A 16,468-nucleotide genomic window follows, 5' to 3' on the forward strand; every position below is an offset into this window, starting at 1 on the left:
TCCCTGGGTCTGCAAGGCCCCCAAAATGTCAAAGTATCATAAAGTAGAGAAAACAGAAAACATGATTATTATATCAATAATGGGGGAGGGAAATATAAAGAAAGCTGAAAACAGAAGAAACTAATAGGGAAGGCAGGGTAATGAGTTATTAATACTAGTTGAAATCTGTTTAAATAAATCATTTTATAACCTGGTATTTGTGTAATGTTCAGGATTAAGCCACAGCATCTATTTCTTAAAATATATAAAACAACACTGTAAGTAGGGAGCAACATTAAATAACTGAAGCTGATAATTTTAAAACAGTTACTTACAAGGAAATCACAATTGATGAGGTCTGCCCTAAGGGATGCCTAAGCAACTAAAATCATAGACAATTATCATTACTGGCCAGAACAGTAGGCAATGGGTCTCAGAAGAAACCCTAAGACATGTGAGCGAGGCGACCTTACAAATATAGGCCAATTAAGTGAAAACACATGTCATTTGTTTCACGCTCCATAAGGGTGTGATGAGGTCATTCCCACCATGTCCACTTGATGAAATGTTCTGGAATACATAACCCACATTTACACTATGGGAAAAAACATTGTTCTCTAATGCTAGAAAAAAACGAGACTCAAAACCTTCTACCTTCATGACCTAATGATTTGAAAACAAAAAGTTCAGGACAGGATAGGATTAAATGACCTTTAATCCACACTATATGCACCATCATGGGTGTACACACACAACAAGCATAGATACACAAAAGCCCTCTTGGCTCTCTCCTCTCTCTCCCCGCTCCACAGGAGGACTGACAACCATGACCCATACGAAAGATGTGGCTGTCCCTGAAATGTTTCCTAGGATGTCACTGGAGAAGAGAGCAGTCTGTTAAGATGAGAGTTACAGAGCATAGAATCACCCACCACTGGTTTTTCTCAACTCCTCCACAAGGCAGTGGGCTTCCTCTTTAACTCGGTCCTCAATGCTCCTCTTCCCCACCCCGAAATTCCACAGTGTCATGAGGGAGATGCGCCAGATCTCCTTCCATCTCTTTCCATTGCTAAAGAGGATTCCCACCAGGAGAAGAAACAGAAACTAGGAGGGAGGCCCTAGGGAAGGAGGAGTGAGCTGACACTTGGCAGCCTGGCAGATGGACCCAGCTCTGCTGGGGGGCTCTTCAAATTCCTCTTTTCCATCCTCCCCACCCTCACTACCAATGCTGAACATGCGCACATGCACACCTACCATGTCCTTTATTAACTCTTTGAGACACAGGGAGACTGCCTCTTCCTGAAAACTCTTCTCACAGATCAATCAGGGCTTCTTTCACTGCTTCATAACCATGCAACACAGTGGTGGGCTTCAAGCCAAAATACCCAGTGAACACAGGGCCATATGCTTTTGAGAGCTGGGAAATGTAAAGAAAACGCAAATATTAGCAAAAGAAGTCACAATTTGGTCTATTTTGCTCATGATTAAGATTGTTATCAACATCATGTTGTTGATGTTTTTATTCTGCCACACATAACCTCAAACATTTCTGGATCTTATATATGTATGATGATAATTCAACATCCATTCATGATAAAAAAAAAACTCTCACCAAAGTGGTTGTAGAGGGAACATATCTCAACACAATAAAGCAGAAGACCTAAATAGACATTTCTCCAAAGACAACATACAGATGGCCAACAGGCATATAAAAAAATGCTCAACATCACTACCTATTAGAGAAATGCAAATCGAAACCACGATGAGGTACCACCTCACACCAGTCAAAATGGTTATCATCAAAAAGTTTACAAATAATAAATGCTGAAGAGGGTGTGCAGAAAAGGGAACCCTCCTACACTGGTTGTGGGAATGTATATTGGTGCAGCCACTATGGAGAACAGTAGGGCGACTCCTTTAAAAACTAAAAATAGAGTTATTATATGATCCAGCAATTCCATTCCTGGGTATTTACCCAGAAAAAAAACAAAAACTCTAATTCGAAAAGATAATGCACCCCGATGTTCACAGCAGCACTATTTACAATAGTCAAGTCATGGAAGCAACCCAAGTGCCCATCAACAGACAACTGGCTTAAAAAGATGTGGTGTATTTATACAATGGAATATTACTCAGCCATTAAAAAAAAGACCAGTAAAAAAATATTTTTTTAAAAAAAGAATGAAATGTTGCCATTTGTAGCAACCTGGGTGGGCCTAGAGGATAATACGCTTAGTGAAATAAGTCAGAGAAAGAAAAATACTACATCATATCACTTATATGTCCACTCTAAAAAATAATACAAATGAATTTATATACAAAAGAGAAAAAGACTCACAGACATAGAAAACAAATGTATGGTTACTAAGGTGGGGGACAAATTAGGGGTATGGGATTAACAGATACAAACTAATATACATAAACTAGATAAGCAACAAGGATTTACTGTATAGCACGGGGAATTATACTCACTTTCTTGTAATAGGTCACCAGGAAGGAAGATGGCGGCGCCCAAATCGCGCTGCACTTCCCGAGGTGGTGGTTTGGTACCACAGGCGGGTCGAGAGTCTTCGCCTGGTACTGCGTGAGGCCAACTCGGGCGCTCGGGGGTTGCTGGAGGTGCCGAAGGCTCCGGGTCTGTTCAAGGAGTTCTTCCCCGAGAGGGGTACGAAGACAGGGCTCCCAGAGCTCTTGGACGGTGGTATGGCGGGCAACTTTCCCCAGACCATCTACTGCACCTTCGACCCCATGACTCGCTTCCTGTGGGGCATCTGCTGGCACTGTTGGGCCTGTTTCACTTCCACCGATTGGGCCACAAAGCGAGCGTGTCGGTGTGAGGTGCCACCGCGCGCCTGGGAGACCGGAGCGGCGGTACCTGGGCGCACAAGGCCCTGGACGCAAAGCCCGTGCAAAGCAACGTGCAAAGCAACGTGCGCGCCGTGCGCCGGGGGCTCTAGGCTGCTGATCACCAGCAGCTGCTCACTAACGGGCAGACGCGGGGCAGCTGCGCGGCGCTGGACAGCTCGGCGTGGTATCAGAAGCAGCACCTGGGGGACTTCCTAGCGGCAGCGGGCGGCCACTTCCGCGCGGGCACACTGCTGAACCGGCCCAGCGTGCAGACTCGGCTGAAGACCCCGGTGGCCTGAGTTTGGCCGAGTTTTTATACCAGGTGAACCCTGGAACAAGCGTCCTGGATAATACATGCTGCAAAGCAAACGCCGTTTCAGACAGTCCTCGAGGGTATCGGATGATAACGGAAGGCGGAGTCAGTACAAATCACAGGCAAGTAACGGATCCTGAGAGTGCTTTAGTTGTTGGACAACATATTCTTAAGAATGGACTTTCGTTACTTAAAATAGGAAAAAGGAATTTCTACATTATAAAATGGCTTCAGCTATGATGAAAAATCCTTCTGGTGGTTCAGATTTATCCATTCATTCTCAAGACGTACGAACGTATAATCTTAGCTTATGCAAATCAAACAACAGAGAATGGAGTATACTCGAGGCCTCACAGCGTGAGTGATTTCCTTATTTATATAAGTTGGTTCTGTTTGTGTAATAGTGGGATATTTTATTTCCTGGTCCTTAAACATTAAGGGCTACCACAGAAGGGCATGATTTCCGGGGTTAATCTCTTTTCATAATTATTCTCCATGAAAAACTAAATGCTATCTTTCCTATCCTGTCCTTCTTGTTTTTTGAAGACAAGGAAGAACAATGAAAAAGAGGTAGTATAAGAAATTGTAGGGGGGGGTACTTCCCTGGCAGTCCAGTGGTTAAGGCTTCGCGCTTACCCTGCAGGGGACACAGGTTCCATCCCTGGTTGGGGAACTAAGATCCCACATGCCACGCGGCGTGGCCAAAAAAAAAAAAAAGAAATTGTGGGTACTTTTATATCAGGTGAATATCTCACTGGATTTTTTTGTTGTTAAGGAAGCTAGTACAGTTCTCCTTTAAAAAGGAGAAAAGTTAGAGGAAGCCATATTTGACATTAGAAATTACGGTAGAAATAGTTTCCTTTGGAAAAAAAAAAAGAACAAAAACCAGTACTTGACTTTTCAGGAAGTTTCTAATTCAGTTTTCCAGCCCCTTGCCTGTGTTCCATAGAATTAAATTTACTCACAGCCTTGTTTATTTGTTTTTGTTTTTTTTTTACTTAGTAAAAAAGGTATCAATGTTTTATAAATTTATAAGCTTTTAGTTTTTAAAGTTTCAAATTCTGCCCCCATGCAGATTGCAACTTGAGATGAACTGAAAAGTTAAGTAACCAACAAGATAAAATAGAGGATAATCATATGAGTATATCAAAAGATAAAAGGGATAAAGAAATTTCAGGTCAAATTTTAAGTATTTGGAATCAAGACTTAGTTAAATTAAGCTCTACATTCACTAGGCAATTTGATCCTCCAGAAATGTTTCTAAAATCTGAAAAATCAAGGTAAAAGCACCCCTGTTTCCCCTGAGGATCAAGTGAAACACAAACACAAAATGGTTTACAATCAGATTTGTTCTAGAAAATCTTACAGGCAGCAAAGCATGGCTTTAGAGTTCAAATTCTAGCCATTTACTACCTGGGGATTACTTGGAGCAAGTCACTATCTTCATATGCAAAAATGGAGATGTAATAATGCTCGAGTCAGTTAGGAAAAATCTAACAGAGAAAAAAAGTCATAAAACTTTCGTACAGTATAAGCTGTATTGCTATGTTCCAAAGTAGATTTAAATGTTAGAAAGCCATAGTTTATCCAAACCTTCGTCTGGGAGTAAAGTTAGGAAGAATTCATTTGTTGACAAACTTTAATGTCACTTCATAGCAGCAATTTTATTTACATAGTAAGAATGAACATACAGGTATCCATTATAAATGTCAGACATCATCTCTACATTTCAAAACTTTACTCAGTTTGAGGGCTAACAGAAGAAGTTTTCCTCTTTCCATACGTATCTTGCCTCTGTTCTTCTTTGTACAAGGTGTGTAGTACTAGCAAGCGCATTACTGTAGCAGGTCACATTTTCAATTTGAAATTTGATGTGCTGGGGAAAGGTGCATGATGAGGTGTTTTCCCCCTTACAAATTCAAAAAGCCAGAATAGAATGGTCGTCATCTGACCTACCTGAAATAAGTAAGTCACGGATTGCTATGATTTCAAAATTGATGTCTAATGATGGCAGAGTAATTTTAAAGTGTGCTAACAAACATCTTGGAAGCATGTATTCTACGAAGATGGTACTACTAACAGATTCAAAGTAGTACCGTATCATATCAGAACGAATCTGGTTTTTTATGTTTGAGATGAGTTGCTGAGCCTATTGTTTCTTAGTAAATGGGTACCGTTAGCTAAAGGTAACGGACATATCCATATTGTTCCTGCCAGTAGTCCTTCATAAATGTCATGACTTTAAAAATTTTAGTATCTACAATATATAGTTGATCTTCAAATTTATAATGTAATTCATATCAAGAACCACCTGGAGAATTTTAGTAAAGTGTTTATGTTCTAAACCTCACTCCCAACCCCCTGAAAGCCTTTAGGAGTATGTGTGTGTGTCCAGATGTTTTTCTTTAAATAATAAAGCTCCACATTATTTTCATTTAAAAAATATCTTGTGATAACATATAATGGAATATAATCTGCAAAAAAAACCAAACAAACTGAATCACTATGCTGTACACCTGAAACTAATGCAATATTGTAAATCAACTATACTTCAATAAAAATGTTTTAAAAGACTAAATATGATGGTGATTATCATATCACCTCTGATGTGCCAGGCCATGGCCTGGGTACTTGGTACTCAGATTATTACTAATCATCATATCAAAACTTTGAGCTAGGTTTATTTACCCTGTTTTATAGATAAAGAGATTAAGGTTCAAAGGCTTTCCTGTTTATTTACAGTGTCTCACAGTTAATAAATAGAAGACCCCAATTTTTTTTTTATTGAAGTATAGTTGATTTACTTCAACTATAATGATGTGCCAATCTCTGCTGTACAGCACAGTGACTCAGTTTTACACACATATACTTTTTTTTAATATTCTTTTCCATTATGGTTTATCCCAGGAGATTGGATATAGTTCCCTGTGCTATATGGTAGGACCGTGTTATATATCCATTCTAAATGTAATAGTTTGCATCTACCAACCCCGAACTCCCAGTCCATCCCTCTCCCTCCCCCCAGCTCCCCCTTGGCAACCACAAGGCTGATCTCTGTGTCTGTGAGTCTGTTTCCGTTTTGTAGATAGGTTCATTTGTGCCATATTTTAGATTCCACAAATAAGTGATAACATATGGTATTTGTCTTTCTCTTTCTGACTTACTTCACTTAGTATGATAATCTCTAGTTGCATCCACGTTGCTGCAGATGGCATTATTTTGTCCTTTTTTATGGCTGAGTAGTATTCCATTGTATATATGTACCACATCTTTATCCATTCATCTGTTGATGGACATTTAGGTTGTTTCCATGTTTTGGCTATTGTGAATAGTGCTGCTGTGAATATAGGGGTGCATGTATCTTTTTGAACTATAGCTTTGTCTGGGTATATGCCCAGGAATGGGATTGCCAGATCATATGGTAATTCTATTTTTAGTTTTCTGAGGAACCTCCGTACTGTTTTCCTTAGTAGCTGCACCAACTTACATTCCTACCAACAGTGTAGGAGGGTTCTCTTTTCTCCACACCCTCTCCAGCATTTGTTATTTGTAGACTTTTTAATGATGGCCATTCTGACCGATGTGAGGTGGTACCTCATTGTAGTTTTGATTTGCACTTCTCTAATAATTGGTGATGTTGAGCATCTTTTCATGTGCCTACTGGCCATCTGTGTGTCCTTGGAGAATGTCTATTAAGGAGAAAACCCAAATTTCAACACTGCTTAGTTGACCTCTGATGCCTAAGAAATTTATCAGTCCCCAATGCCTACCTTGGAACCAATATCCAGTTGACTGCTTCAGAATCACCTGTAAAGCTCATCCCATGGGAATTCTGACTCAGTAGTGATAAATACTAGAAATCTGTATTTTTTTAAAACCACCGTAGATGATTCAAATGCCCAGCCCAGTTTCAGATCCGTTAGTATTACTAACAGAAAGAGAGCAAGCATCACAAAGGCAGTGCCAGGACATGAGCAGCTCATGGAAGAACAGTTTCTTCCATCCTGCATCATTCTTGGCCGCAGACAGCAGCTTTGTGCAGAATCCAAAAGGATTTTATTACCACCCAGCTGGCTCGGACTAATTACTTTTTTCTTTCATTCACTCATACTTGTCCTACTCCCAAGCTATGTCCTTAACATCAGGCATAATTTGCTTCTTCACAGAAGTTCAATTTTCATAGCTATTCTGAACAAAACACAGTTTATATAATAGATGACTTCTTGAATGAAATCTCTAATCACAAAACATTTCCCTTACCATTTACCTTCAGCCAAAAATCATAGCAAATGGTGGTGAAACAAAGGGAAGAAACACTTCAGTCTTTTGTCACGTTACTATTTTGATTCAACCATACAAAGACCTAAATGTTTCTCTACTCGCGAAATGCATTCCACTATCATTGACAATGACAGGCCAAAAGTAATACTCCAAGGGAGTGTTTGCCTTAAAATAATATCTTTTAATAATTTTATTTTAATATATTGTAATGTATTTTAATATATTTTAATAAAGATATTTTATTTAAAAGTAGATGTTCATTTACTTTCCCTTTGCAAGCCACTGGAGGAACATAAAACCTACTTACATTGGTTTAGGATTTGCCGATGTCCTTAACATCTATCTAACTGTAGGATATTTCCAAGAATTGGGGAGGAGTGGGGCCAGTCGGGAGCTGCCCTTTCCCAGAGCTCTCTTTCCAGAGTGAGAGGAGAAGCAGACAGGAGAGACAGAGCACCAGGACCACAGCCGGATCCAGTGGAGCCTTCTCTTCTTACTCAGACAGCTGTGAACCTGAAATCTAAAGCTTTTATAACAGTCCCTGCTAATTCAGCTTGTGCCTCTGACTCATAAAGTGAACAGTCAACTAGGTCTACTTTAATTTCTCTTTTGAAGGAACTTTAGCCTTGTGATAATTAAAATATGGTGTTCTTTGCTCTTGCCCTTTTTTTCAATGCCCCACCTGGGCATTCCAGTTTAAGAGGTCTGGGGTGGAGCCCAGGTACTGGTAATTTTTTTAAAAATACTCCAGGTGGTTGACAAACAGTGAAGTAAATGATTTGATCAAAAAGTTGCTCAACATTCTAGATTCTCAGATTAGTAACCAGTTAAGAATTTATGACTTTGAGGGCAGTCCTTGTATATTAAAAAAAAAAAGTTGGGCTTCCCTGGTGGCGCAGTGGTTGAGAGTCTGCCTGCCAGTGCAGGGGACACGGGTTCGAGCCCTTGTCTGGGAGGATCCCACATGCCGCGGAGCAACTAGGCCCGTGAGCCACAATTGCTGAGCCTGCACGTCTGGAGCCTGTGCTCCGCAACAAGAGAGGCCGCGACAGTGAGAGGCCCGCGCACCGCGTTGAAGAGTGGCCCCCGCTTGCCGCAACTAGAGAAAGCCCTCGCACAGAAACGAAGACCCAACACAGCCATAAATAATAAATAAATAAATAATTTTTAAAAAAAGTTTATCCTTTAATGCTTTATCAAACACTAATATACTTTGTCCTTGAAAATGAAAACCTTTTGAAATATTTTAGTGTACCGTACTAACATTATAGCTTCCCAAAGATAAACCAGCTAACATAACTCATACATTTTGAAGGTCCAAACATGTATCAAGTAAATATACACACATTTTACCATTAAACTCTCCCCCTCCCCTCAGAAAAAACACTAGAAGAAGAAATTTTTATTTTTCAGATGGGGAAAGGGAAATTCAGAGAATAGGAGGTCCGGCCAGTGTCACACAGCTAATAAGTGACAAAACTGGGATTTGAAATAATATCCTCTAATGCCCATTGTGGTACACTGTGGCTTACACCACAGCTCTCAAGAACAATTTTAGGAAAACAAAACCAAACCCCCAAAACATTAGTTTCTCTGAGCGTACACCCCGTGAATGTCTACAGAATAACAAGTTTCACACTAAATAGATGTTCATTACTTGACTGTAAGGATAAAAGGGTCGTGGGTTCTCAAGACATAAAAGATAGGGATTCTCCCCCTCCATTACTGCAGAGGTGAAACTTGCTCAGCTAACTAAGGGAAGGGCTAGTCTCAGGGGGCAGAGCTTGAGAAACCATGACTTCCCCCACCTCCCAGTCACCTCCAGATACATCTGCTTTGGTTGCTTTCTTTGTTCTGTCATTGTCAGAAATAATGGAATGAAGTATGCACAGCAAGGTAGGGAGATTTTGACAAAACAAAAGGTGTGGATTCAGTGGAAGATGGAAGACAGGGACTTCATTGAACAGACTCATGGCCCAGAACCAATGCAACATGCAGACCTGAACAGGAAACAACACTTAGTGGTCATGAGGATCTAAATGTCACTGGAATTATCTACATTACTAGATCACTAATAGTAATGCTTATACAAAGACATATTCTGTAAAGATATCATCATATTTGGTTTTTTATTGAAGTATAGTTGATGTACAATATTATATGTTAAATACAAGTATAAAATACAGTGATTCACAATTTTTAAAGGTTATACTCCATTTATAGTTATTATAAAATATTGGCTGTATTCCCTGTGTTGTACAATATATCCTTGTAGCTTATTTTATACATAATAGTTTGTACCTCTTAATCCTGTACCTTTATATTACCTTACTCCTTCCCCCTTCCCTCTCCACTGGTAACCACTAGTTTGTTCTCTATATTTGTGAATCTGTTTCTCTTTTGTTATATTCACTAGTACAGGAATATATACTTTTCCAGTGGAGTTTTAAGCTGTACTTGAGGGAAGCTTCTATGGAGTCCACAGAGTTCACTGGACATCCTCAGGGAAAAGAAAAATAGCCACCCTATAAGCAGTTCTTATATTTTCCTATCAAGTGTTCTGATTTTCAGAGCTCTAATATACTTTATGCTAAAACTTCTTATTTTTGTTGCTCTGCCTTCTTTGTATTTCCTTTTCAATTTCTAGCTTTTTAAGCTACATTATTCATTGTTTGATTCATTTTCACATGTTTGTCCTAAGTGTTTAGAAGTATTATGTGGTATGAATTTTCTTCATTGAATAATATTATCTCTATTCTATGTATTGTTGGTATATCTGTTGTTAGTATTTTTTTTTTTAATTAATTAATTTATTTATTTATTTTTGGCTGTGTTGGGTCTTCGTTTCTGTGCGAGGGCTTTCTCTAGTTGCGGCAAGTGGGGGCCACTCTTCATCGCGGTGCGCGGGCCTCTCACTATCGTGGCCTCTCTTGTTGCGGAGCACAGGCTCCAGATGCGCAAGCTCAGTAGTTGTGGCACACGGGCCTAGTTGCTCCGCGGCATGTGGGATCTTCCCAGACCAGGGCTCGAACCCGCGTCCCCTGCATTAGCAGGCAGATTCTCAACCACCGCGCCACCAGGGAAGCCCATGTTGTTAGTATTTTAAAAGTATTGTGGAATATTGTTTTTGGTGCCTTCTTTGATCCAAAGATTTTTTTTTTTTTTGGCCATGTGGCTTGTGGGACCTTAGTTCCCCGACCAGGGATTGAACCCAGGTCCACGGCAGTGAAAGCGCAGAGTTTTAACCACTGGATCAGGGAAGTCCCTGATCCAAAGATTACTTAGGAGAGTTCTGAAATCTCCAAGCAGTTGTTTTATTTACTTCACACTTTGTTTTAATTATCCTGAAATTGGATGACAGGAAATCCATTACACTATTTAATTTTTTTTAAGTTGAGGATCTTTTATAGTCCAAAATGGTGAATTTTCATTAACATTACATGGCCATCTGTTATTAACATTTGTTTGACATTTTTAATTGTATCCCTCCTTCATTCTACATCGACCAGAGTTTTAACTGTCTGATGGGTCAGCAGAACATGATGTATGAATCTCCAGCGATGGCAAAGGATGGCTTTCTCCTTCCTTCATTCATTCAAATGCTCATTCATGTATTCCTCTCACAAAAATGCATGGAGCACTGGGCCCCTAATCCCAGTCAGGCCCTGCCCTGAGCACTGAGGACATAGGGGCAAGTGAACACAGTTGTTAAGGAAGGGGTGTGACCCCACATTGGCAATGGGAGGAAGATCTTTCCAGGCTGAGGGTACAGCATGCCTAGAGGATTGGATGGGCCTGCTGGGGCCACAGAGGGAGAAGTGTAAGTAGAGAAAAGAAAATGCCAAGGGCAGGGTGGAGAGTGTGTGAGTTTCCATTGCTTTGGTACTGCTCACTTAACCCTCTGCAGGCATGGTCTGCCCAGTTACCTGTCACAGGAGTGATTCTGGGCAGAACCCAGCTCGGTGATCTCCACAGTGTGGTGTGGTCCAGCTGGCCATGGGAGCAGCTGTATAGGGGACTCTGCTTCAGGAGCCACTATGGAGGAACCACATCCTGGTAGGGATGTGGACCTGGAGCAATTGTGGCAAATGCTGAAGAGTTTCCTGGCAGAATGCACTGACAGTGAGACACCCAGTCTCTCTGTCCCTGGATATCAGTGGGAGACGGTGGAGTGTGCTGGGATGGTTCAGGTGTTCATAGCTCTCTTGATTTTAGGCAGAAATTTTCAGGTAGTCAAAGAATGGCTTTCTCTACAGGGAAACAAGGAATCTGCCAGTCAGCAGTTCAGCACAAGCTGTAGCAAAATGTAATGCTCCTGACAAGTTTCATCCTGTGAGGGAAGAGGATGCAAATGCAGAAAAGTCTGGTGACCTGGACTTGTTCAACCCTATGATGAGGAACATCATATGTGTTGTAATAAAACATGGGGGGAAAGAAAATCCTCACTATTCAGACCAAGAACGGTTGATATCTGTTCCTGAGGAAAAAAATAAAAAGATCTAGCCTCTGGGAGATGAAACCAATTCTATCAAAAAAAGTGGAAAAAGCTAAATCACAATTAAAACTACTGTGGGCGACTGCAAAGAAGGCTCAAGGTCTCCACTGTGAGCCTGAGTGTAGAGTCCAGTCATGTCTCTGCAGGGTGCTCCAAAGTCAAATGCATATTCAAACATTCAAAATAGCAAGAAAAATCTATCCTACACCAACATGGCTAAAAAAGAGAAGAAAAAGCCCACCTGACAGATCATCATGAAGGTGTCCAGACTGAAGAATCTTCAATCAAATGGGCAGATCAACATCCTGAGGAGGGAGGAAATGAAATGACTGAGCTTTAACAGAGACAAGAAGAAGAGCAACTTAGAATGACCTGTCATGGCAGATCGTGACTTGGCAGCAAGAAATGGGAAGTTCTGAAGCAAATGACCTAATGATGCATGAAAATGATGAGCTCAAGACCTACAGGAAACAATTCAAAGATCTCAAAAAAAAAAAAAGCTGGCAAGAATCGTTTCTTCTTCACAGAGGCAGCCTGTCTGTGGAACTAAAACCTCAGGAGAGTTTTGGAGGGAACTGAATGAAACTTCATCATCCACAGAGAAGAGGTTGCAAACCTGAGACAAAGAAAAACCTTGTGATTAAACTTGAGCTCCTAGAAGTGGTTCCTTGGACAGCTGATGATCCCAAAGGAGCATTTGGCAAGGACCATTTGCTCCCCAATCTCTGTGCATGGGTGCTGCTTCCCTTTGCTCAGACCCTCCCCCTGAGTGCCAGGCTGACCTCCCCCTGCAGCTCTGTTCCCCAACCCATGTTTACTGTGAGTCTAAGGGGGGAGCTCCTGGCAAAAGGATATTCACCACCACCCCAGGAAGCCTGAATACACCCCTCTGAATCAGATCCTACCAAGGGGTTTTTGTCTGCCTTTTTGTCCACCATGGCCTGGCTTTCTTCCCTGGACACTGCCATTCTGAAATTTGAAGTGTGTTACCTGTGGCTTCCCTCATGACACTAGTCATAAAAATCCTAATACACTGGTAGACTTTTATGTCACTGTGTTTCTTATTTTCCTCAAAATATTTTGGAACTATGCGTGTATTTATTTTTAGAATACAAAGCTCACTTTTGGCAAGTGGTTTTACTTTCTTTCATCCTGATACTAATATTTCAGGATCGATTCAGTTTAAGTCATTCCCATTATATCATACATCTAGAAATAACAAGCAGTAGATATTTCTTTGATGAGTCAGTTCATTTTTGTTTAAACAATACAATATCTGTGAGCAGTTTAATCCACAAAGACACTTGAAATTTAAAAATACTTTTCTCTGTTAATGTTTCTATCTACCAGTGTTACAAGAAAGAGCTGAAAATTGCTTCTTGGTCTCAATAAATTATGGTTGAATTTTTAAATGACTAGTGTGTGGTGACTGAGTGGAGAGGGCAGTCTGTGGAGTGGGAGTCCAGCAGGACTGGACCCATCCATGTCTAGTGCCCTCTGGCTGTGTGGAGCTCTGGAAGGGGCTGCACTAATTGTAGATGTTCCATGAAGAGGGAGGTAGCCTCAGGCTATCACTTCTTGCCTCTGCCGCAACTCACCAGGAGACCTGGTGGCCACTGGGGACCCTCAAACTCTTCACTGGAAAGATGGACCTATCCCAATATAATTCCCTCTTCAGAATGGTGTCTTTAGGCTTCACGTGCTGATGTCCTCAGTGGGATCTTGCCCCAAGAGCTTGGGTGGGGGCCTTGGTACTGGAGGACGAGGTATGGAGGCAGCTCTGCCCAGTAGCAGGGCTGACACAGAGTCAGGTGTATTCCCAGGGCTGGCACGTGGACGGGTGTGGAAGCAGAGCGCACAACTGAAATCTCAGGTATTTGGGCAAAGTGTCTTGAGTCTCAGGCCCAGGCCAGTCCCATGCTACAATCAACAGCCCTGAGTCTGGTCCAGAGCCACAAACACTCAGGGCAGAGCAGCTGTCATAGTCTTAAGGGGACACAGATCCTTTGTGTCAGCCGTCATGAGGCTGGAGAAATCGCATGCCCCCTGCCCACCACCAAGTCTCAGGTTCCCCATCTGTACCTGGGTCCAACATTAGGAACTGCCTACAGTGATCCTGGGGAGCTTCCAATATGAGTAGAGTCTTTGAATCAGGATAAACATGTTGCCCAGACCTGTTCCCATTACTCATCCTGAAGCAGCAGTGGTGGTGCTGTTGAGCAAGAGGGGCCCTTTCATTTCTGTTCACTGGTGTGATGGGAGAGTTTCACTTTCTCATGAAAGTGGGCTAGCTAATCTATCTCACCTTCTCACAGATAACAATGATTCAGTCTGGGCAATTTTTTCATAAGAAAACAGTTCACAGAACACGTTCGGAGGGCCACCCAAATCAAATAGATCCTAGAAGGGATTACTTGAGAAAAAGGAACTGCAAGGAGTGAGATCTCTAAGAGTGCAGCTTTTCATCTGAGGACAGGCCCCAAGATGCACTAAGTATCAAAATTCACGCAAATGACACAGGCTCAAATAGAATATCTAAAAAGTCATGTTGGTCAAAGAAATTGATTTTATAATCAAAACTAACCCCACAAAGTCAGCTTTGAGTTCAAGTGGCTTTCTTCATGAATTCTATCACATTGAAGGAAGAACCAACATCAAAGTTATACCAGCCTTTTCAGAATGTAGAGGAAGGAAGAACACTTCCTGATGTCTTGTAGAAACCAATTATTACCCTGACACCAAACCTGGGAAAGACACCACTCAGAAATAGAATTACACACCAATATGGTTGTGATCATGCTCACATTGTCTTAACAAAATATATTGATCCAGCAACAAGCATAATATCATGACCAAGAGGCATTTATCAACAGGAATGCAATATAACTTTTAAAATAAAACACAAATTTTAATTCCTCTCTTGTTAACTAAGTAAAAAAGATAAAACAAAAATTCACCTCAATAGATTTGGGGAAATTTGGAAGAAAATCATTACCATCATTATGGAGAACCCCCCCAGCAAAATTGGAATAGAGGGAAAGTTCCTCCATTGATAAAGTACATCTGTAAAGAGTCTTGAGTTAGCACTATCTTTATCAGTGAAACATGGAAACATTTCCCCACACTATGGAGAACAAGGCAAGCACTCATCACCTCTACTCAACATTAGACAGTGGATTTAGTAAGTGAAGTATGGCAAAAAAAAAAAAAGAAAGCAGAAAAGAACATTGAAAAGGAAGAAGTAAAATTTTCCTTCTTCACAAAAGATATGAATTTATAGGTAGAAAACCTGAATTTGTTTGTAAAAACTACTTACATTAAAGTGTACCTGGTTTTTCCCTCCTAATAAACACTTTACTTGTTTCACTAAAAAAATTAAAATAAAAATTAAAAAAAATAAAACATACCTGGGATTTGTTTTAATCAGGTATGGTAAGACACGCAGACACAGAAATGGCTGTCACGAAGGAAGAAATTGTTGCCCACAGCTCCCTAGAAACAGGAGGCACAGCACACCAGGCAGGGCCACATGTGGACGCTCCCTGGTCGGTCAGGAGGCAGAGGGGGGTGAAGGGAAAGCATGGGCAAAAGCCTTTATCCTGGTTTTCATGGGAAGGAATGAGCAAGACAGGGTAGGTATGATTAGTAAGCCTAAGATTAGCTGTTTGAATAATTTCAGCAGGCTCCAGGGTGTAGGTACTGCCCCTTGCTGCCACGAAACTGGCAAACTATGTTATTACACACAGTTATATGAATTTCAAGGAAGGGAAAAATTAATCTATAGAAATAGAAAAGTATTGTTTTAGGACAATTATGGACATTGATGGACTGGATCGGACATAAGGGGACTTACAGGGGTAATTATAATGTTTTATATTTTGATCAGATGGTTGTTACATGGGTGTTAGCATTGATCAAAACTCATCAAATTGTACAGTTAAGATATGTACAATTCCCTGTTGCTAAATTTCACCTCAATAAAAAAGAAATTATGTTTCTATATTGTATTTTTTAGGTATGCTGACATACAACATTATATTAGTTTCCGGTGTACAACATAATGATTTGGTATTTGTATATATTGCAAAATGATCACCACAATAAGTCTAGTTAACATCCGTCCCCATACATAGTTACAGAATTTTTTTCCCCATAATGAAAACTTAAAGACTTACTCTCTTAGCAGCTTTCAGATATGCAATACAGTATTATTATTATTTTTTAAAATAATTGTATTTATTTTTGGCTGCGTTGGGTCTTCGTTGCTGCGTGTGGGCTTTCTCTAGTTGCGGCGAGCGGGGGCTACTCTTCTTTGCAGTGCGTGGGCTTCTCAGTGCAGTGGCTTCTCTTGTGGAGCACGGGCTCTAGGCGCATAGGCTTCAGTAGCTGTAGCGCACGGGCTTAGTTTCTCCGCGGCATGTATAGTCACCATGCTGTACAGTACATCCCCATGACTTTTTTATTTTATAACTTAAGGTTTGTACCCTTTGACTACTTCACACATTTTGCCCTCCCTGAGCCCCCACCTCTGGTAACCACCAAACTGTTCTCTG

General features: G+C 40.9%; 1 protein-coding gene and 1 pseudogene across 1 annotated transcript in view; one reads left to right on the plus strand and one right to left on the minus strand.

Moving 5' to 3' along the window:
- LOC133091058 (cytochrome P450 2C18-like) overlaps window positions 1-14,106 on the minus strand; it is a 47,705-nt gene extending 33,599 nt beyond the window's left edge. Inside the window, 6 exon segments of the mRNA XM_061189906.1 lie at window positions 912-1,064; window positions 1,237-1,396; window positions 7,519-7,535; window positions 7,728-7,793; window positions 7,796-7,912; window positions 13,998-14,106. Of these exon segments, the coding sequence (XP_061045889.1) occupies window positions 912-1,064; window positions 1,237-1,396; window positions 7,519-7,535; window positions 7,728-7,793; window positions 7,796-7,912; window positions 13,998-14,106 (622 nt within the window).
- Window positions 2,481-3,379, plus strand: LOC133097957 (tyrosine--tRNA ligase, mitochondrial-like; annotated as a pseudogene).
- Window positions 14,107-16,468: the final 2,362 nt, after the last annotated feature.

Source organism: Eubalaena glacialis, chromosome 1, assembly GCF_028564815.1.
Source record: "Eubalaena glacialis isolate mEubGla1 chromosome 1, mEubGla1.1.hap2.+ XY, whole genome shotgun sequence".
NCBI classification, from domain to species: Eukaryota; Metazoa; Chordata; class Mammalia; order Artiodactyla; family Balaenidae; genus Eubalaena; species Eubalaena glacialis.